Raw genomic sequence first — 23,482 nt, 5'->3', positions numbered from 1 at the left:
ATATTTATCAAAAACTGCTAAAAAAACTTTCTTCTTTTTTTTTTTATTATAAATAACATGAATAAATAAATAATTTTTTTTGTCCCATACATTACTGTAAATCCCTTCGTACACACCACAAAAACAATCACTCTGTGGTCCATTAACGTGAGTTTCAGGCCCAAGGGGAGGTGGGTGGGGAGAAGAGTGACTCAAAACCGCACAGCGTTGCGGGTTTCCTGTGGTCATTAAAAATGGCGGACGAAGCCTCTGAACTCTAAATAAAATCTTACGAGAAGAAGAAAGGTCATATACCATCGTCCATGAGTACATTAATACGTACTGGATTTGTAATTAGAAGAGTATTTAGTACGATGAAGAAGTTAGAGCCGTATGAACCGCCATCATGGGCTTCGATGCTTAAGAATATACCGACTCATTACGTCAAGGTTGGTTTAATATTGATTGTATTAAAGGTCTTGGTTATTTCCTTAATAAATATAAACTACTACATTATTTATAGAGTACAAACACTATAAGTGTGTAACATAAATACCACTAAATACTGCTAAATTATGCTAATCCTATTGTTTTCTATTGTTTAGCACTATTTACTACTAAATGGTGCAAAGTGTTGCACACTTTTAGTGTTTGTACTCTATACTTTCATTAATTACTTTTATTTATATATTTTCATTTAATATAATTTTTACTAACTATTTTCCAAGCGCATTAAGCTTAATCCCCACTTTATTTATTTCCCTATAGTTTTTTCTAATGTTTGGATATACCCCTTTGTAGGACCCCCTCCCCCCTCCCTTCCCGTGTAGATGTAGAAGAAAAGGAAAACTTCTTGTTTATTAAGAAGATAGGGCTTACACTACCATGGACCATAATTTTACTTATATCAGAAATTTTAGATGGAATTGAGTTACGTACACAGGAAAAAAACCAGATTCCCAAATTGGGAATTGTTGGGAATTTCCTTGAATTCCCAATTCGAACACCAACATTGGGATTTATTGTTGGGAATTTCCTTCTAATACCCAATAGAAAAACAAAATTCCCAACAAACTAACTTTGGGAATCATGCTGAGTGCCACGTTCCCAATTTTGTTCTATTTGGGAATTAGATGGGAATTCGTTGGGAATTCAAGGAAATTCCCAACAAATTCCCAATTTGGGAATCCGTTTTTTTTCCTGTGTTATCAATTCATGAAAGCTAGTGCTGTTTTTCAATCATTCCCAAGAGAATTAAATAACAAAAGACATGGTGGCAATATTGGATGATATAACGAAAGAGACTAATGGTGAATCTTTTATTAAATTCATCCAACATGGCGGGTGTGAAAACTATCAATAAGCGAGTGGTTTTCATCTCATATTATTTACTAAGGCGATTGCAGTTTTTGAGATTTTTGAACTGTTCATGGTTGTTTCTTTACCAGCTGGCACAAAGAAATACCCCAATTCACCCCTGGTATCCTCCAGGTCTACCAAGCAGCTTTAGTTTGTCTATCAAGAGGGATGATATGACGGGTAGCACATTATCTGGTAACAAGGTAAAGCACTAGTTGCTGTGTTGTAAGCTATTTTCATTACTATATGCCAACCAGACTAAGATAGAACTATTGTGATAATAACTATTGTGATAATAGTTGACAAATTTACATCACAATACTAATTATTGCAAACACAACCTAGCTCTATTATATGTAGCGCTCATGTCACATCATGCTGGTTAAATATCACACATCTAGTTTGACAGAACTATTTATTGAAAACATATATGGTGATGATGATCCATAATGTTATTCTATTTTGACGACAAAGGTACGAAAGCTAGAGTTTCTATTGGCTGATGCCTTGATCAAGAATTGCGACACTGTATTTACTTGTGGAGGAGTTCAGTCAAATCATTGTCGGGCCACTGCAGTAGCAGCAAGACAGCTGGGACTGGACTGTTATCTATTTCTGAGACATAAGGAAGAGGTAACAGTCAACAACTGTGAACTTTTTTGTTAGATGAGCATGTGTGGATGTTATATTATTATTAGGTTCCCTAGGGATTTCCTATGCCTATTTAAGAGTGGGGTTCGGCGTGAAAGGGCGCGAATTCTTGGAGTCGAGCTTGGAAGTAGTTTGGAAAGGAAGACAACCCCTTGATGGCGACAGGACTATTCCTAAAAGTTGTGTGGAATAAATAAAGTCGTTACATTTTCTAGAAATAAGTAGAAGTAATTTTACCTCTTTTTGTGATTAGTGACAGAGACAATGAGCCAAAATCCCATACATTATGGCTTAAGGCTTAGAGCATTAGAAACCTATGTCAGCAATATCCAAATAACAAGAAATTTGAAAACAAAATATAGAACCAAGGAAAGTATAATGAACCATGCCTGGAATCCAGCAAGAGTCTGTATCATAACGACTAGATCAGCATATCTCTAACTCCTGTATCCACCTTACAATGTGGGTATTTACATGCAGTGGAGTGTTATCTCTTTTAGTTTTTACCAAAAAAAGTGGAACCAACATCCCACTATCCTCCAGTCAACTCCTGACCTTAATTGCTTATGGTATTAACATTTCCTGGAACTACATGATTTCAATTTTTAACTTTAATTTGTAGGATTCATCTATTGGATTACCTGGCAATGTTCTTCTTAATCGACTTGTAGGAGCAAAACTTGTCCTCATACCAAATGAAAGTTATCTCAAAAGTTTAAAACCTAGAATGGAAAAAATGGCTGAAAAACTAAGGTGTGTACACAAAATGTGTAGCCATTTTATCTTCTTCACACCTTGTCGTTTTAATTATATTAAATGAATGCACTGTTGACCTAATTCATCTTGGTGCAATGTTTACCCATTTCAGACCACATATGAGAATAAGATTCTTGGTTTGAGTTGTATCCATATTCATTTGTCTTCTCATTCATAACCATTGAACAAAGATATGATACTCTAGGGAAAGACAGATGTTGTGAAATGGGAAAACATTGTTCCACGACAAATTAGATTAATAATTTGCAACTCCAGGTACTCACAATAGTGCATGTGTTTTGAGTGCATGTGTTTTGAGTGCATGTGACATAACATCCTCAGGTTCTTAACGCATTTTTTCCTTTTGATCCACAGGAGTAAAAAAGGCATGTCACCATATATCATTCCTGTTGGTGGGTCCAACTCTGTTGGAGTATTTGGATATATTACAGCTTTTGAGGAACTCATACAACAGGTAACTTAAGCTTAGGTTACTTAGTGTACAGGTTACTTAGTGTCAGAATCTGAAGCAGCATATGCAGACTCAGTAGTGTACAGCTTATTAACAGAACTCATCTTTTTTCACGCTTAGGTGAAAAATGTGTTACTGAGTCTGCATATGTTGATTCAGATTCCCATTCTGATGCCAGTGTAAACCAGGCCTTAGAAAACTTAGGAGATTCGTACAAAAAGATCATTTTGATTCTAGAGGCCTGAAAGTTTTGCCTTACTGCACACATGACTAGGCAAAGTTTTCAAATGTAACTTGTGTTAAAGAGTATGCTCAAGTTGTGTTAAAGTGTTTCTTTATACTTTGAATTCTTTGATTTGATGAGAGAAGGTTAGGTGAAGACTATTGCAACTCCCCCTCGCCCCACTGCCCAGCCCAAATTTTACTTTTGTTTTATTGTATTTTTATCATTGTAATTTTTGTTTAGAATGTTCTTGAAGATTATGATGATATTGTAATGTGTATTGGTAGTTCGGGAACAGCAGCAGGATTAGCAATTGGGAATTATCTTACTGGCTCAAAGTTAAAGTAAGTTGGCATCTGTTGGTTGATGTCATTGCTGTCACTTGTCTTTGCTCTTATTGCAGGGATGGCAGAGTTGGGGGGTAGGGACAGTTGGGAGTTTTAGTTCAGGCCCATCGCTAGGACCTTGAAAGAGGAGGTTCGTTTTTTCTACCAATCTTAGTTATGGCATATCTTGAGAAACTAAAATAGTGCTAAACATTATTTTGTACTCCCACAAGGTGGAGAGGGGGGTTCGTTCGAACCATCGGACCCTAGCGATGGGCCTGTAGCTGCCCCCAAAATTTTACAAGAATAAAATCCCATTCTGTGTTGGTTTGATTTCTTAATAAAAGAAATTCTGGGCCCTCACTTTAAAATATGCCCTGTATTGTACGCCACCTTCTGTGAAGGCACTTTCTCTTTGTCTCTTCTTTTGTATTCACTTTTCCTCTAGTGGGTTACCTGTATCCAAATCAAATTAACAGTGTGGAAATGAAGGGTAAAATGGGAAAACAAAAAAAGAGGAGAAACCTCTGTTTTCCCCACTCTTTTGAGTCTTCTTACCTGGCTTTTCCAAGAATCCAAGAGAAAAAAGTCAGAGAGAGCTGCATTTCTGAGTTCCATAAACATGATGCATTGTGGTTTGGCTCAGTGTTAACAACACCATATAAGGCATGGTGAACAAAACATGTTTGTACTGATGCACCACTAATGTTGGCTATCTCAGAAAAGTTCTATGAGAACGTTGTCAAGCTTTTGATTGCTATCTTCCAGTCAGCTGCACAAAAGAAACCTAAAATATGTTATTTTTAAGATGCCATGCCGTGTGTGCTTGTGATGATGCCACCTACTTTTACCAGTGTATCAATGAAGAACTTGATGCCCTTGGACTGAATGTCACAGCCGAAGAGATTATAGATATCATTGAGGGATACAAGGGTGTTGGCTATGCTCTGTCGACAAAAGAAGAATTAGGTATTTAAGAAATCATGGAAGACTGTAGAACCAAGATGAAATCTAGAATCAAATGCAATCTTTGTTTTTTGTCGTCGTTTGCTTGCTTGCTTCCTTGTTTGTTTAATTCTTTGTTTAATTCTTTGTTTTTGTTTGTTTGTTTGTTTGCTTGTCACCACTGGTACCTTCAAATCTAGAATCAAATGCAATCTTCTTTTTTTTTTCTTTCAACTTCAGAGGACATCGTTCGTATCTCGTCCACAACTGGTATCATGTTGGACCCAGTATATACTATCAAATCAGTGCGTGGAATGTTGAGCGAAATGACAAATAACCCTTCGAGATTCAACGGACGAAGAGTACTGTATCTACATACTGGTGAGCAAACTAATGCAAATGATTTTGATAATAAAGGTGATGGTAATCTCTCAGCTTCGGCAATTTCTGCACGATTTTAGGAGGGGTCTTTGGCCTGTATGATGGAAGAATGGACAGCATAATCCAAGATATTACTGCCAAGTCAAGTCCCGTGACAGTATGGAAGGATTCCCTAGACAACGTCCCTAGCTGTTAGTGCTGAGTAAAACAGATGACTCAGTGCATGATCAAAAGATTTGGCTGTGGTAGTCACATGACCAAGAGGAATTGCTACACTTGGTGGTCACATGACCAAGGGGAAGGATGCACATGGTGGTCACATGACCAAGGGCAGGGATGCAAATGTGGTCACATGACCGAGGGGAGGGGTTGTACATGTGGTCACATGACCGAGGGAGGGGTTGCACATGTGGTCACAAGACCGAGGGGAGGGGTTGTACATGATGGTTTGTACTTGGTAACCTTGCACATCAAAAGGAGGATCGCAAACCATACCAAGGCTAAGGTATCAGGGTACCCCAAAATTGCTATGAAAGATTGATTTTTAGGTTTTTACATTTTGCGAGAGAATACACAATAAACCATTATTTTCCCAAAACATTTTCCAATAGCGTTTTTTAATAGCTATAGAGAAATAAACGAAAATCGACTTTTTAGCTTTAATAGTTTTCAATTTATTGTTGACATCACTTGTCAACGATCTGTCGTTACGTCTCTATCAGCCACTGTGTTTTTACCTTGGACGCTTTTGGACCATCGTTTTGATTTGCTGCTGCTTGCTTGCTCTTCTCTTTAGTTAGACGTACATTTAAAAATAAAAAGTATGTCCTGAGCGAACAAAACGTCTGAACTTGAATAATAGCGATGAATGCCTAAAAAATCACTACTGAACGGTAGTGAATAACAAAAGCTCAGTTAGGAATTTATCTGGACTTCCCGCCCTCAATAACAATAATAAAGTAATTCGATCTTGGTTTCTCGTTACTTTATCTGTCATCGGGGACACATTTTGGTGTCCGTAATCTCCTTATGTCAACAAAGGCACCTTTTGGCTTGAAAAACAATTTTGCGTTTTTCTCGGAAGTGAGTTTGCGTTCAGTTACCCATACATTTTGAGTTCATTGTCAAAGGGAATTTGACCGATCTAACTGAAATTTTGAGGAAGTCATCTTGGATAGTTGTTCTTGTCTGCGATTTTTGATTTTTTTGCTTATTCCCAAAGTTATCGTTGATTTTGGCTCGGATACAGCTGATATAGCAGCGTCATAAATTTAGGAGCGTATAAAAAAGCAACGGGGCAACTAATCAAAAATCGGAGACACACTTTTGACAAGTGATGCGTCTTGTGATTTCGGAAAGGTAATAAGCATTGGTACGTTTCCGCGAAGATGCCAAGGTGAAAATTTGAATAATTCGCTCTAACTTAAAAGGATAAATGTATTTTACAAAAGGGAAAAAAGTAATAGTTTCTACATTGATTCAGCTTTCAGAAAATGTATACTTTGTTGAGGTTTCGACTAAAAGGTTTTGCGCTATTAAGAGTTGAATGCACACTGGTCGCTAGGGGTACACTGACACCTTAATATTAATAAACACCAACTACAAGCAGCTCTTAAATCTCAGGTAGCCCCAAGCTCTGTTTCTGTGGAAAATTCGAGTTGAGGTTTTTGAAAAAGATAATTTTGGATCAGTTTTGATAACTCTAACTCTAATCCTCTGTTTATAATGATAACATAAATCCCGAAAAAGTTTCATCCTCCGGGGATTTGTTTTAATGATCTCCCTCTGGCATTGCCTTTGATTTCACTCCTATATTTTATGGATTTCGGAGTTGATTTGCTGAAGTGATCGCTCAAGCTAAGTGCGGCCCGCGGAGCATGAAACAAACTTTCGACGCCTCGTCGAAGACGAGAAAAAAAAGAAAGAAAAAAAGAATATGACGTGAAGAGGATTACATTGAGGACACTCAAAAAAATTCAAGTTTTTTCAAGTTATTATTTCCTAACTTTTCTACTATTTTTAAACCCTCTAAAATGAAGCATTGAGTTTCAATACGCCGAGAGCGATCAAAATATTTTTTTTTCAATCGATTGGCTCGAGATTTGTAAAAGGTGACAAAATGCTCGAAATGTTGACAGTTCGAATGCCCTTTCTTGCTGTATAATCTTTTCTCAAATTTGACATGGTTTAGAAATCAGTTTGGGCAGAGTTAATATTATAACTCTGGTTTGGACCACATTTTTGATTTGCCAAATTACTTGAATAAGCTAAAATGGCCTGACTTGATTATGTAATATATACTTTAATATATTTTTACTTTTCTATTACCTGTAAATTTCATTGTTTACGGAAATGGCGTTCAGGTGTTGGCGAAGTGCACCTTAAATCGCACAGCGATTTAGTGATTAATTTTCGAAATTTATTCAGTTTTTGGGTCTTTTGATGTTCGACCCTTATTACTGATTCGACTATCGATGATTCGCCCCTATAAATGGAACAAACTCTTTCAATATTTAGCTCCTTTATCTCATAACGGTTTAGTTATCTCATCCTGCTTATCGTAATAATGATCCTGTTGCCAGGGTACACTGGGATACCTGGAGGACCACATTTTATAATTTATAGATATTTTTAAAATGAATCACCATTTTTTTTGAAGAAAAATTAAGGGAGATCAAAACGCTTCGAACGGCAATGATCAAACCCTGGAGTGTGCGTAGCAAATTATTTATTTTTTATAAATAGAATCTTAAAATAAATATTGTTATGTACCTTTGTGAGTAGATTTTGAAGCCAAAACAGTTAATATAAATAGATAAATATAGGCTATAAGACTATATTGTCAAGTTCAAGAGAATAACGAGTCATGCTGAATGAATTTGTTTATACTATTGCTTATCGCGACCGACAGGTATCCCAGTAATAAGTTAAAATAGAAAGTAGTTTTCCGATCGACCTTTAAATGACGTAAGATTTGATGGTGTTAAAATGCTTTCAAGGCTTGGTAAACAATCTCTGCATCTATGATAATAAATCCTTTCCTCATGGAAATGGTAAGTTAAAATGGAAAGTAGTTTTCCGATCGACCTTATTAAAAACGACGTAAAATTTGATGGTGTTAAAATGCTTTCAAGCTGTGGCGGATTTAGGGGGGGTTCATTGGGTGCAAATGAACCCCCCACCGGCTGGTACCTTGGATTTTTTATATATTTTTTAAATAAATAAATAAAAGTATGGTAGGTCCACTTTTTGAAAATTAGCACCTTCGCCCACAATAATCGGGCCTGGACTGGTGGATAGGTTATCCTTATCAGGAGCGCCCCTAGGCCAGTGATGTGCCTCATGGGAAAAATGATGATGCAAGAGAACGTTATTGTTGTGCCGAGATTTGCAAAAATGATCCCCCCCTCTTAAAGTCCTGGATCCGCCACTGTCAAGGCTTGGTAAACTGCATCTATGATAATAAACTCTTTTCTCATTGGAATTGGTGTTTCTACATCGTTTATCGGCTTTATTTAATAAGCAGTTATGCATACGTTTTTTTTTAATTCCTAGCACTGACGTAATGAGGACGTTAAGGGTGACATATAACACTTAAGTTTTTTCCCGGCAAAACTCAATCAGAAGGAAACCACTTCTTTCTTCAGATAGAACCAGTAATGCATTTCTTAGATTAAGACTTCGGCTTCTTTATCTGGCAAGAGGGATATAAGAATCTGGTTCCCTAATGCGCCAGTCCAGTCCAGAATCTAATAGAATAACCTTCCATCCTCACATACCTGGAGACATGAGCAAAGGTATACGTGAAAAAACGTTGCTGTCTTGCCACTTGCCCTAGAAGCAGTAGCGAATACCAAAAGTCTACTCAAAATTGATCAGGCGAGCCTGAGCACCAAATCCAAGCGCACATGGCGAGACGCGGCGCTCACGTGCGTCCATGTTTCCCGTCCTAGGACATCGTTTAGCTTCTGCTCGATTAATTTCCCATCGTCTGAAACCTGTCAAACCAAGAAAATTAGTTCGTTTAAATTAATTCTTGCAGCTTTATTATATAAGTACCGCGCTTAACTATATTTCTATTATTTTTCTCAAATGACTGTAAATACGTCAGTCTTTTATTGTTTTTCTTTTTATGAAATGGGAGCTATTACCGGTTAATAATTAAACTACGAGCTGCATCTGTTAATAGGATAAACAAGGATGATTAAATTCACTACATCAAAACTCTGCCAAGAGGATAAGTGAGTATAAGTAAATTCACTGCACCAAAACAACGATTTCTGAAAAACAAATGAACTATTTTAGTGTCTGACACATCGTTTACAGGGAGTGATCGACCAATTAATCACGTACGCAGTCAGAGTCCCTGTTTATCGTAGTGATATTATAGACCAATCAGACGATCGAGAATCGGCGCGCCAATTAATGAACGTCAAAAACGTTATCTAGCCCATAAAGGGACTTCCCACTAGCTGGTTTTGTCATGAACTAATGATTTTCCACCTAGTTTTGGTTATGATTGGATGAACCAACTTGATTGACAGTTGAGGCATAATGGCTTTCTCGTTAGGCGTCGTTGGGAACACAGGGTTTAAGACAACTGAGGCGCAGGGCGTATTTCCTTTTCGAGTTTCGTTGCATGATCGTAGAAGTCTTGCGTTGCACCGGCAGAAGATATCAGCTAATTAAACGAACATAAAGGGAAGTTAGAATCTGAGATAAAGAGAAAAATGGTAACTACAAGGTTTTTTTGCCTGCTTTTCGCCACTTTTTTCGTCGTTACAGAGAGTTTAGGTAAGTCCAACTTGTCATTTGTATATAGCTGTTGACAAAGATTGGATTCTTTACCAATAATCCATTATAATCTATTAACTTTTATGCTTAAGAATTTTTAAATGTTTTTTTGAAAAACTAAGCTTAATTTACCGCTTTAAGTAGAAATTCGGCCAAATGATTCAAGAGATATTAAAAGACAACTGCAATCGCAATGGTTTTTGTTTAGTAGTCCATCCATCCATTCCGAGGATCAATCCAGCCATTCCATCTATTAATCCATCCATCCATCAATCCATCCATCTACATCTTTGAGATTTGTTTGCCACCAAACTATAAGAGTTACAAAATTTAATCTTTTTTTTTTTCTCAACTAGTTTTCCATCGTCTTCTTTATAGTCTTTCTAGAACTATCTCGAGCATTCTCCCCTAAACCTATATTTTCTCTTTTTCAGACGAAAAAAAAATCATTATCTCTGCCATATCAGTATATAGATCTCAGTAGAGGCTTAATAGTTCTGAACTGAAGTTGAAAATAGTGCATGCTTTTCTCCTCACTATCACGAGAAATTCCATACTTGTATTAACCAAAATAGCAACTCATGATTTAAAAAAAATAATACAAATTTCATTTAAGGAATTTTATGAATTTATACCGAACGAAAAAATGTGTTTCGTGTCACCTAAAACTATAGATCTCTGATGACGGTATGGGTCAGATCATGATCAGTATATTGATTCGAAAATTTTAATCTGAAAATGTCTTATGAAGCTTCATGGTATATAGCGGATTCTATAATCTTAAACTCATTACTCTAAATTGACGTAACTAAACTGATAATAAAAGATATTTTGCACTCAATTCAAGGAAAAAAGCGATCATATTCCGAAATTCTAAGTACTTGTGTGAGTACTTTCTGTCTTAACTCTATAACAAAAATATCGAATACAAAATGGCCATTAAAAAAAAAAAAAAAAGCATAATAGGAAATTGAAAAATATATCCCCGGCTTTAGCATAAAAATATATCTGAATATAATGGGTACAAAGACTGATACTTTTACTTTCTATTAATGTTACTTACTTTATCTACTTCAAAAGTTCATTTTTTATTCTTAATATTTATGATTCATTGCTGCTGAACGAATTGTAAATTTTTGATTTTGGACAAACAAAAAAACAAAACAAAAACAATGTACTTAAGCTTAATGTCTCTGAAGAAAAAGATGTAAGCTGAAACTGTGCAGTAAATTATCACAAAAAAAATATCGCTGGCTCTTTTGCTTTTCAGCTTTAAACAATCCAGCAAATACTAATATTACATTGAAAAGTTTAGTGAAAAAGTTGGGCGCAGTGCACATAATTTTCTAGAAACGAGGGGTAGAAAGTTTCATAGCTGAAACTTTTAGTTGGAATACAGTTGCCTGACAATGAGCTTTATCATGGAAATGCGGGAGTAAAAAAAGGTTTAGTTCTAGCTATTGTTTCGCTTTTTTTTTTTTTTCGTCGTTTAAAACATTTCACAAGGGTAATTAAATGTTACATGGTTAAGCTTTTCGCAAAGTCGTTGATTTTCACTTGGATTTCGGCTATGCAATTTGAACGTTAAACAGCCGGCCGAGTTTTAGCCAAATGAAGACAAGTCAACAGTCTTCGAAACATGATTCAAGAATATCTTAGTTGACGAAGAACTTCTGGCATAGGTTTACGATTTGATTATGATCATCCTAAAATAGAATTTTAATAGAAGGTAATGGACACGTAAACCTGTTTAACAGGGTTTGACAAAAGAAAAAACTTTGCCACTTGCGTTTATTGGAAAGATGTTCTCCTTTCGCTCGTGATGCAAATCGTCCGTCAAGAACGACGTATTGTGTTGTCACCCAGCATAATCAAAGGGGTATTTCTTGACAGATCCAATTGAACTAGCTGACAGAATATACAAATGAATCCGAAGATCGAATAAGCAATAAAAGGAGAGAAATAAAGCAATAATGGAGACTAATATTGAAGAACTTTCTTTTTCGTTCAGTATCGCATGTTATCCGTTGCCTCGTTTTTTCTTCTTCTTCCTACACTTTGAGGCGCTGATCATGATTTGCTATTCCTGTGTGATATAGCTATAGCTTTCTTATAGAAAATCTCTTTTTCCCGTTTGTGCTTTGGCTTCATAAAAGTTGGAATCAGGCGAACAACGCCAAAAATAAGCACAAACATAAGTACTTTTATCTAACGTACTCCTGCCAAACGTTTAATTAATTGTGCTGAAAGGCAACAATGCAATCAAAGCATACTAAGAGTACAGAGTACAGAAATATCTTGAGGTGCTGTTTTGATTCGCTCATAACATGACGCAAATACGAAACCTTTTTTTTTTTTTTTCGATTCTTTTCTATTTTGGCTTTATAACAGTTTGGAAAAAACAAAAAAAGCAAGCAAAAACACTATCACTTCGATCTAACGAAAGAAAAATGGGGGGGAGGGGGGGAACGTAAAATTTTACAAAATAATATTAATTGAATAAATTAAGGAAGATCAGGGCCGTAAAATGAGCTCAGAAATGGTAAACGCGTAATATTGTTTTTCCTTTTTCAAAATTTTGCTCTATTTTGACTGAAAACTGACAAAAACGAAGAGAGACAACGGAAGAATCATTTACAGGAAGGATAAGACTAACCATATATGTTAATAGATCTAAAGTTCGGGTCAATTGAAGTCTTCATTCTGGAGGCAAACAAATAATCTGGCAGCGATTTTCTATTGGATAGCAGTCAAAGTACGTTTCCCGACCCCCACCCCTGTTTTCCCGTTTTCAGTGGACGTACAAAAAAATAGTAAAGATGTAATATTATTATTCTCAGATTATTACTTTGTGCCAATCAATCAATATTGAGGATAAACATGTTTGTTATAACAGATGAAATTCAATTTTGCTGTTTACACAGAAAAAGCAAGTTGTCCAAGACCACTTAACATCGTCTTTCTTCTCAAGACATCAAAGAACTTCAATATACAGACATTAGTCGCTGCCAAACGTCTTATTAGGCAAACAGCCGACTCATTCCAAATTATCCCAAGACAAACAGACATGGCGGTTATTCTCTCCGGTCCCAGCGCCACTGTGGCGGTCCAATTTGGACAAAACGACACGAATCATTTCAAGCAAGAGGTAGATAAGCTAGGACTTTCTAAAGACGAACAATCAATCGTCTCCTATGACGGGATGTTTGACAGAGCGATCCCTTACGCGGGGAGAGCTGTCGTTGTCATGACAACTGGAGAAGACAACGAGATTGATGACCCAATTTTTATTGAAGCTGTAAAAGATATGAAGGTGTCAAATACAAGCCACGTTTTCGTTATTCAACTGACAGAAGGTCAAGATATACGACGACTTTTAGACATTGCTACTGATTATGATCTAATATATAACGTCAAGGACCTTCTCCGGAACGGAAAACAGCAGGACAAATTTCACTTTCAAATCTGCAGTACTCTAGGGGGTAAGTGACGTCATAAAATGAGACGATCTACCTCGAATGCAACGTCCACTTAGAATGACGGGCCTTGATGGGCGTTGCCGCATCAAATGTAATACTGTAAGGAAATTAGATATATTAATGATTTTCTTTATCAGATTTACGATTGAATGGAACATCGTTAAACAGGGGATGTCTAGAAGTCTATAAGAACAAAACCTGGTCCCCGGTTTGCAGTCCCACATGGAACAACAGCCTCACAGACATCATATGTCAAAGACTCGGATTCAGCGTCAATGTCAGCATTGGAAACGACAGTGACAACTCTCTGTCATTTTTGGGCAAAGGAAGCTCTGGATTAGAAAATTCGTCCATCGAATACGGCTGCGAAACGATCGGAGGATCAAATGCATACAAGAACTGTAGCCGCCGTCCATCGTGTCGCCATATAGTCTGCAAAGGTTTGTTGAATCAGTTTTGTTACTTTCTCACACAGTCCCATGATTCACCGCGCGTTATACTTGTTACCAATTTTCCGTGCGACCTTGGAAAGTTCAATACAAGTACTCTGTTCCTCAGCCTAAGCTTAGATGTTGTTTAAAATATTCATGTGTTCCAGTAGAGGTCCGTGAGATTTCAAAGTATTGTATTAATTACTATGTAGGTATTTTTGAGTATTTTGACGCTAAAATGCAGAGGCTATTGTATATATCCCTGCCAAGCAAATGTCTATATTCAAGAAACACTACCTAGAAAATACATATACATACATACCTCAATAATTTTAAAAATAGTTTTGAATGATACATACCTGATATGCATGAGTAATCACCAAAGATCGCACGATATCCGCTAAGCACCATAACTTTCCTCATGAGCACAAATATCAAACGTCGAACTTCACATGAGCCGAACCAAAGTGAAACAATGGATAACAAGGCGGTCTTAGGCCTAGGGTAAACGTCGAACCTTCCATGCACCGAACTTAATTACATCAAAGAATGCCGCCTCATTATCACCTGATATCCATTGTTTTTAATGAGTTCGGTGCATGGAAAGTTCGACGTTTGCCCTAGTAGGCCTTAGTTCGATGTCATTAAGTTCGACTGGCGAAGTTCGACGTTTGACCTTAGTCGACTAAGCCTTCACAGTTTCATGGCATCATCAGTACGATTTCACCAGACATTTTTTTCATTCCAATTTCATCTTTCAGTTCCCGTCCGCATATCAGGCTCTCCATCAAGGCCTCACATAGGCCTTGCAGAAGTTCTTTTTCTTGGCACTTGGGGTACTATCTGCAGTGATACATTTAATGAACACAGCGCTAACATCGTTTGTCAAAAGTTCGGATACCCGGTGAAGTCATTGATGACGTTTGTCGATGTGTCAAACGACATCTCGAGTCTTCCGACGATGTTGATGTCCATCGATTGTCCTGTCGAGAAAGGACAATTGGAGCAACACTGCAATTTAATAAAATGTGACAGAAAATGCTCAACTACCTGTAAAACTCGGCCAGCCTCTGTACTTTGTGGTAAAAAAGAAACTGTTATTCAAGGCGCGATTACACGAAACAATTTCCTCTGCAAATTGTCTCGTAACAGCGTTGCGACACAAGTTGCCAGAGTGTTTACACGGTGTAAAGGAGACGCAATCGTTTGCAACAATTTGCAGCAACTTGTCTCGCAACTTATGTCGCAACGCTGTTGCGAGACAATTTGCAGAGAACATTGCTCCGTGTAATCGGCGCTTTAGTTTTCTATATGTATTAATAATAATGTTTTAGTACATTGCTAAACCCGCGCCGCCTCTCACGCCTTGAGATCGATCTTCGGGCTCGCAATCGTGTGTGTGAATAGTCGTTTGTTGGTTCTCTCTGTGTTTGATGGTTTCGAAATGGTAAGCCTACCGATTCAATAAAAAGGCATGCCGTACTGACCGTGTACGTGCAAATCAGTAACGTACGTTTCCCACTCATACGAAAACGATTTCTATGAGAAACCATTTGAATGTTACGGCATGTCGTACTGTGTACGTGCTGTCAGTACCAGATGCTGCTTCCCACTCACACGAAAACCGCTCTCAACGTCAGAGTAGCGTTTTTAATAGACGCCTCTTCTGTTTTCGCGCCAATTTTTGAGTACGCGCAGTGTTATTCTGTCCTTGTATTTTTTCTCTGCAGACACTAGCAAAGGAGAAGCTACAGAGACAATAACAATCACAAGAACAACAGGACCAAAAATAATTATACCATGCGCAATGTATACTGTGATGGATGTAAAGTGGTACTACGAGAACGGTCATGAGCGTCGAGAGATAATAATGACTCATAATGCCTCCAGAATAAAGTTTAACAATAAGGACCAAAAGGAGTCCCGGCTCACCATACGCAAAATATTGCTTAATGATGGTGGAGCATATTTTTGTGAATCAGGATCCAGCAGAAAAATGACTTTCTTGTTTATAAAAGGTACACCTCTATACTATAATGCGTACACCGATCTATTATTGAACACATATATTTTCCTTATTGACCTAAAACAGATTTCCATAGTACGACCACCTCTATTATTCTACTTATTGACCTAAATACATCAGTACCCTTATAGTACGACCACCTCTATTATTCTACTTATTGACCTAAATATACATCAGTACCCTTATAGTACGACCGCCTCTATTATTCTACTTATTGACCTAAATACATCAGTACCCTTATAGTACGACCACCTCTATTATTCTACTTATTGACCTAAATACATCAGTACCCTTATAGTACGACCACCTCTATTATTCTACTTATTGACCTAAATACATCAGTACCCTTATAGTACGACCACCTCTATTATTCTACTTATTGACCTAAATACATCAGTACCTTTATAGTACGACTACCTCTCTATTATAGTACGACCACCTCTATATTACGGGCACTTCGTTTTGCCCTGGCTACACCGATTCACTATTATAAGACTTCCATAATACGAAATTCCCTCTACTACGGAAAATTTCTTTGGTCCTAGCACAAATTGGAGCTGCAATGTTAAGGGTATCTAAATGCTCACCGTTCTTGCGATCCTGCAGTCCAAATCAGCCGCATTCCAGTCCAATTTACAGCCCTTGTTTTTCTCAGCCTCCAAAATGTTGCCCTTACTCTTACAGCGCAACGCGCAAAAGTATGGCCACATTTAATGTTTTCGCATACTTTTATGCACGGGCTTTTGTATGTTAAACCCACACACTTCGATGCGAAGCTGGCTGGTTTTACCAAATAATTAGGGGTGCAGACGCTCGTTTAAATACATTAAATATAGTAATACTTTTGCGCGTTGCGCTGTTTAACCAATTACCTCCAGTTTACCGTAGTATGTCCTCTTACTCACGAGGCGTAGCCAAGGGAGTTCACAAAATATTTTGGTGGCTAGATGACGAAAAAAAGTGGTAAATAAGAGGACATACCAAGGGAAACGGCAGTTTTAGTCATTTTAGCTAACACTATTGCACTGTTTTCATCGAATCACTTTGCAGTGAATGCTAGTAAAGTTGAAAGAAAACAATACTTTTATGTTGGTGAAGATGGAAGACTCACATGTAACGTCTTTGGAAGTCCACCTCCTTCGCTAGAATGGAGAAAAGATGACAAACCACTTGGGCTAGAGAAAACACTTTTGTGGAAGTATATTTTCCAAGAAGATGGAGCTTTGTTGATAAGAAATCTTAGTAGTCAAGACGTTGGGGTATATGAATGCAAATTCAAACAAAATACAGGAGAGATTATCGACCACGAACGGATAAATATACAATTGCATCTGTATGGTAGGTTTTTGCTGTTCAGGATGCGTGGTCATCACTGTCACTTTGTGCGTCTGTCATTAGTGTCTGTCTGTCTGTGACATATGTGTGGGTGTCACTATGTAGTTTTACGGTCACTTCTGTCTGTCTGTCTTTCACTTATGTGATGTGTGACGTAGTGTAACTTCTACAGATGTGTGTGTCACTCATTTAGTCTTAACGTCACTTCTGTCTGTCTGTCTGACTGTATCCTTAAATGTATTTTTCTTTCAGAGAAGCCCCATACGACTACCATTCTGAACCCGAATCGTACAGTAGTAAACGGTAAGTCAGTGTCCCTGACATGCTCCGCTAAGGGCCGTCCAGAACCAAACATCACGTGGTATATGAATAACACAGCCATCCCAAATCATAAATACCCCAAACAACCATCATCTGGTGACCAATCCGTCGTGACGCTAAACATCCAATATGTAACCAATGGGGATTATGGGAGATACACTTGCACGGCTCGAAATGATGCTGGCTTTGAATCGGCATTTGCGTGGATTACAGCTGACGTGACAGGTAAGAAAACTGAAGCTATAAATGGGAGGGTAAATACCATAAATCCATGAAAACGTTAATAAATAAATAAATAAATAAATAAATAAATAAATAAATAAATAAATAAATAAATAAGTGTCAAGTTTCGTAGGTCTACGGTCTAGTGAGGTCTACCGAACTTTAAAAATTGTGCAAATTTTTACATAGTTTTTCACGGATGTAGAGTGAACGCCATATATCCGTGAAACAATTACTCCAGCCATGTAGTGCTTAAAATGGTGATTATCTTCTCAGAATCACCAGTTGCTCGACCAATCACAGCTCGAGAAACTCTATTTTCAAGTCTAAAATTATACTAAATGGCGTTATTCTTAGACTAAGCTCCAGTAGCCTCGCTTACGGCCGTGAGCCGAACAAAACAGAGCAGAGCATAGATCGTAGGCTACAGCAGTAAGCTTTTCTTCGACAATGCATGGTTGCACGGTTATTTTAGTGGCTCCTTTGTCCTACAAGTCTTCAATAGCTTCACTGATTACCTTATTTCTCGCAGATTCGACACAATCCAGTTACTGAAAAATTAAGATGCGAAGTAGTACCCTTTCTTGTTGTGTTAGAGAATTAACCTCGAAGACGACAGCCTTAAAAAGACAATTAGAATTCATTTGCTCGTACAGTACTTTCCTTCCAAAAATTCTGTACATAAATATATGTTATGGTTTCTTAAATTCAGGTGATGTAGACCCTCCAAAAAATCAGAGCAACAGTGAGAACAACGAAAATAACCTCACCACCAAGTGGCTTTTGTTTGTTGTTTTCTTCGTTTGTCTGTTTATCATTGGTGCTCTAGGCTTGGTCGTATGGATTATTCGCAGGAAACGAAGAAAGGATACTTGCACGGCGACGATGAGGTACTAGCTTTATTGATCTTTTTACGATTTTTTGGGCGTAATGTTTTCCCATTTCAGACCATGTGTCATTCCCTAGAGCATCTTTTCTTTGTTTAACGATTGCGATGAGATGATAAAACTCAAACAAATAATCTTATTTTGAAGGGAAAGACAGGTAGTCTGATATGCTTATTTCTTTCAGTGAGTTGTTCGTTATTTCGTCCAAGTCTTGTGATATCTGGGAGCTCCCTAAAGGAAGCCTTAGTTTACAGAAGATAATTGGGAAAGGAATGTTTGGAGAAGTGTGGAAAGCAGTGGCTTTAAACAAGAATAAAAACAAAAATGGTGGTCTTAAAGAGCAAATAGTAGCTGTGAAAAAGCCCAAAGGTAAACAAACCCTATGATTTATAATCAGCATCAGTGAGATCGAAATGACTAATGCTTTTATCAATAGTTGTTTTACCATCCCCTTTACCAATATCTTCGCCACTAACATACAATGTGAACTTCACCACGACTAGCATCATCCCCACCGCCACAACCACTATTATCATCATCGATATTACCACCACCACCATCATACAATGTGAACAACATCCTCACCACCACCATCGCACACCAATATCACTACGACTACCACCATCCCCACCGCCACAACCACCATTATCATCATCACCACCACCACCATCATACAATGTGAACATCACCACCACCACTACCGAACACTAATCACCACGACTAGCATCAAAAATTTACCTCCACTGACCTGCTAATTTTATTCACCATTTGAAATATTATCGTGTTATGCTATAGATGACGCCTCCGACATTCAGAAAGAGATGCTGAAACAAGAAATCTCGATAAACAAAAATCTGACTGGCAAAAAACACAAAAACATCGTCAACTTCTTGGGTTGTTTCATCAGTGATGGTAACAAAGGAAATAGTCCAAATAGTTTTGTTGTATTATTTCATAGTAAGGGAAACGTTGGTCAATGATGGTCATGGAGTTCGTTCCAAAGGCAATCTTCATAGGATATCATTAGCACTATAATAACAATAATAATCATCATCACCGTCTCCATCTTTAGACATGGTAATGATGGTCATAGAGTTCGTTCTTTAGGCAATCTTCATGGATATCATTACCACTATAATAACAATAATAATCACCATCACCGTCTCCATCTTTAGACATAGTAATGATGGTCATGGAGTTCGTTCCATAGGGCAATCTTCACGGATATCATTACCACTATAATAACAATAATAATCACCATCATCTTCTCCATCTTTAGACATAGTAATGATGGTAATGGAGTTCGTTCCATAGGGCGATCTTCATGGATATCATTACCACTATAATAACAATAATAATCCCCATCACCGTCTCCATCTTTAGACATAGTAATGATGGTCATGGAGTTCGTTCCATAGGGCGATCTTCATGGATATCATTACCACTATAATAACAATAATAATCACCATCACCGTCTCCATCTTTAGACATAGTAATGATGGTCATGGAGTTCGTTCCATAGGGCGATCTTCATGGATATTATTACCACTATAATAACGATAATAATCACCATCATCTTCTCCATCTTTAGACATGGTAATGATGGTCATGGAGTTCGTTCCGTATGGCGATCTTCATGGATATCATTACCACTATAATAACAATAATAATCACCATCATCTTCTCCATCTTTAGACATGGTAATGATGGTCATGGAGTTCGTTCCGTATGGCAATCTTCATGGATATTATTACCACTATAATAACGATAATAATCACCATCATCTTCTCCATCTTTAGACATGGTAATGATGGTCATGGAGTTCGTTCCGTATGGCGATCTTCTTGGATATCTACGCGAGAGTCGTGGCATCAAAGACAAGTTCTATTATCATTGTGAAGAGCTGCCACAGAAACAAGAAATTTCGCCTTATGAGCTTTTCTCCTTTGCTACACAAATCGCGTGTGGGATGTCTTTTCTTGCCAAGAACAAGGTTTGTGGAAGAAGGGAAACTGGGCATGCGCGGTTAATGACAGTGGTTAAGAGCGATGATAAGCGTTTAAAAGTGGTGTCGTTTCTTTAATAAATAGCACACGACAAGGACACTGAAATAAACAACTGATAATCTAATTCTGTTCTTACATTTGAACTGATCCGCATGCATGATAAGGCGGTGTTTAGGGTGGAAGGGGTGGGGATACTTTATGGTATTGAGGGTTTGATCCTATTTGGTATTTATCACTGACATGCATGTGATACATACATTCTTTCCAATGTGTTGGTAGGTAATTCACCGAGATCTTGCTGCTCGTAACGTCTTGGTTGGTGAAAACTTGGTTTGCAAAATCACTGATTTTGGGTTGGCAAAAGTAATGCAGGACGGCAATAGCTACATGGGAAGTCGAAAAGTAAGATATCCTACAACAAGTTTCCTGTCTTTTCTTAGCTTTTATGGTATATACTATTAAAGAGACATTAATATTATGATCGTTATCTTGGATATCAATAACGAAAACGAAAACGAAAGCACGTGTACGTGCTGTGTGCTGTGTGCTCTCATAATACACGCCTTTCCAACCAATCAGAACGCGAGATTTATAACAGTAAATGTGTTGTGATTTTTTAGGGTCGTCTGCCAATCAAATGGACAGCACCCGAAGTGTTTATAACCGGCGATGCCAATATAAGTATTACGTCACAGTGCGATGTGTAAGTCAGGACTCAACATTCTATCCTTAGTTATTTCTATACATTGATTCACTTAAACATTCTGCAATAACTAGTTATCACAAAGTCCCCAATAGTGCAGCAATAGTTCCAAATAAAACAAAGATGGAGGAGGTGTCGTCACCCACAATTTAACAAGATGGCGGCAGTGACGTCTAAAATCAAACCAAGATGGTAGATATGACGTCATGCACAAATAAATACGGCGGAAGTAATAGACTAGTTTCGAATTCCAAATTACCGCTGTGTTTCTTGATTACAGACTCATTTGCACAGGGTTAGCCTCGAGTTTGTGCAGAATATTCACGTGTTACAGTCAAGGTCCGTCGAGTTTCAAAATGTTTGTATTGTTGAAGTTGTGCATTCTTTACTTTACCGTTGGTATTTGTGAATATTTAAACACTGATACGAGGCTAACCCTGTGCAAATGAGTCTGTAATCAAGGAACACAGCGGTAATTTGGAACTCGAAACTAGTCTATTGTGAAACAAAACCAAAATGACAAGCATGTTGCTTGGAACATGCAAACAAATATGGAGACACCGATATTTAGTTTTTAGCTAAGCTAGTAAGCGGAGACGTATGAAGTGACACGAGAAAAGATGGCAGAAGTGACGTGATGTGATGTCACCTACGAGCAAAGATAACGACTTGGATTTTAATGATAATCGACAAAAATATATTTTTCATTATTATTATTATTATTATTATTATTATTATTATTATTATTATTTTGCTAATTTGCTGACCAATGTTTATCTTTTTAGGTGGTCTTATGGCATAACATTGTATGAGATTTTCACAATCGGTAAGAATCCGGCGAATGTCGATATTTCCCATATTATTCTATACACATTGTTAATGACTGATACATGTTGCATGATTGTCCCGTTCATTGCAGGTGGTGATCCCTACCCCGGGCTGGGTGAGTGGGATATTGTCTGCAAAATCAAAAGCGACAGGTACATCATGCCGAAACCAGAACACATCAATGACGAAATGTAAGTTCTCTTCAGCATTTTCTCTATGATTTGAAGTAATTTATTTAAAATATTTTTTCACTGTTATGAAATCTTCTAGGGGAGTCGGAGCGTTGAGTGATGATACTAACAGCGGCTGCGTGGGGGACTAAGTTACTTGATGAGGATTCAAACTTTACCATGGTTTACTTCAGAGTTACTTTTGTAATTTCATTATTTATTCATTTATATCTTATTTATTTCTATATTTCATTAGCCATTCCTAGGTTCAGAATAAAAACTGGGTGGAGTTTGCACTGCAGTGCATGGTTACTTTGGTTTTATGTTATAGTTTATATCTTTTATAGTTTATCTATGTTTTATTATTTCTTTAGTTACGATATAATGGTATCATGCTGGAGGAAAGATCCCGAATTAAGACCAAGCTTTGACGAGTTACACAAGGCCCTGACCAAGATGGTTGAAACAGATGTATGTGTTCTGTTCTGTAGTTGCCATGTTACAAGCCATAGATTATAGACAAGAAACGCCTTTCACTCAATCCCATCCCCTACTAAGAAAAAATCTTCCAGTTCTTTAGCTACCTCGACAAATACTTTTCTCTCACCATCCCCTCGCCTCCCCCCACTACGCAAAATTTTGACACCTGTAATCTCCCCCACCCCCGCCCTCACCGGCCTCCTGCTTTCTAGGCGTCATCATGTCCAAGATTTTGACTGCTTATATCTCTTATCTTACAGTACTATCTGGAGCTCGACATGACCAAATACCAAAGTCACATGTACGCCAACATCGAAAATATGGACGAGGATCCGGTAATTTAAACCGCGTTCTAGCCAAGATAATATAGAGTTGCCCTCTGCCAATAGAAATGGTTTATTTTTGGGATAACAATGATGTTTCATTTCACGCTAAGACTGAATGATTGAGGTCCTCTTGCTTTCTTAATCCCTAACGATTCAGTCAAAGACATTTCCCATTTCAGGGGACAAATAAGCATAAGTTTTTTGTTCTTTGCTCATAAGACTGAGGAAAAAACTAGGTCGAGTTGGCCGCCGAGTATTGTGGGGCTTCTTCAGGGAACATATTTCCAAGATGGCGTCTGTCTATTTTGTCCCCCAAAACAGCCCCACAATGCACTGCATTGCCAAGATAATAAATATGATTAAACAAAAGCGAACAATTAAA

The 23,482-nt window shown here is 37.6% G+C and overlaps 2 protein-coding genes and 1 long non-coding RNA gene across 3 annotated transcripts; 2 read left to right on the top strand and 1 right to left on the bottom strand.

Annotated features, from left to right (window-relative positions):
- Positions 1 to 219: 219 nt before the first annotated feature.
- Positions 220 to 5,748, top strand: LOC116286403 (uncharacterized). The gene is made up of 9 exons (XM_031692923.2): positions 220 to 428; positions 1,428 to 1,541; positions 1,813 to 1,971; positions 2,612 to 2,742; positions 3,121 to 3,220; positions 3,684 to 3,784; positions 4,575 to 4,735; positions 4,952 to 5,092; positions 5,173 to 5,748. Exons 1-9 carry the CDS (start codon positions 303 to 305, stop codon positions 5,286 to 5,288), a joined length of 1,149 nt encoding a protein of 382 aa, XP_031548783.2. The 5' UTR covers positions 220 to 302; the 3' UTR covers positions 5,289 to 5,748.
- LOC148913575 (uncharacterized) lies at positions 1,285 to 4,315 on the bottom strand. The gene is made up of 3 exons (XR_016120278.1): positions 4,131 to 4,315; positions 2,631 to 2,711; positions 1,285 to 1,953 (listed from the first exon to the last, which is right to left on the bottom strand). It is a non-coding gene; the product is annotated as an uncharacterized LOC148913575 (long non-coding RNA).
- A 3,863-nt stretch (positions 5,749 to 9,611) lies between the features above and the next one.
- On the top strand, positions 9,612 to 23,414 carry LOC116305188 (fibroblast growth factor receptor 2). The gene is made up of 17 exons (XM_089033120.1): positions 9,612 to 9,886; positions 12,811 to 13,368; positions 13,503 to 13,805; positions 14,558 to 14,878; positions 15,527 to 15,814; positions 16,873 to 17,160; positions 17,410 to 17,703; positions 18,413 to 18,590; positions 18,772 to 18,956; positions 19,383 to 19,499; positions 20,387 to 20,580; positions 20,873 to 20,995; positions 21,214 to 21,296; positions 22,082 to 22,122; positions 22,216 to 22,315; positions 22,669 to 22,765; positions 23,035 to 23,414. Exons 1-17 carry the CDS (start codon positions 9,823 to 9,825, stop codon positions 23,116 to 23,118), a joined length of 3,318 nt encoding a protein of 1,105 aa, XP_088889246.1. The 5' UTR covers positions 9,612 to 9,822; the 3' UTR covers positions 23,119 to 23,414.
- The last annotated feature ends 68 nt before the right edge of the window (positions 23,415 to 23,482 follow it).

The sequence above is a fragment of the Actinia tenebrosa genome, unplaced genomic scaffold (genome assembly GCF_029948245.1).
Source record: "Actinia tenebrosa isolate PJP-AT-01 unplaced genomic scaffold, QUT_ActTen_1.0 PGA_scaffold0__85_contigs__length_37466705, whole genome shotgun sequence".
Taxonomy (NCBI): domain Eukaryota; kingdom Metazoa; phylum Cnidaria; class Anthozoa; order Actiniaria; family Actiniidae; genus Actinia; species Actinia tenebrosa.
Note: the sequence above shows the minus strand (reverse complement) of the source record. Positions and strands in the feature narration are given on the sequence as shown.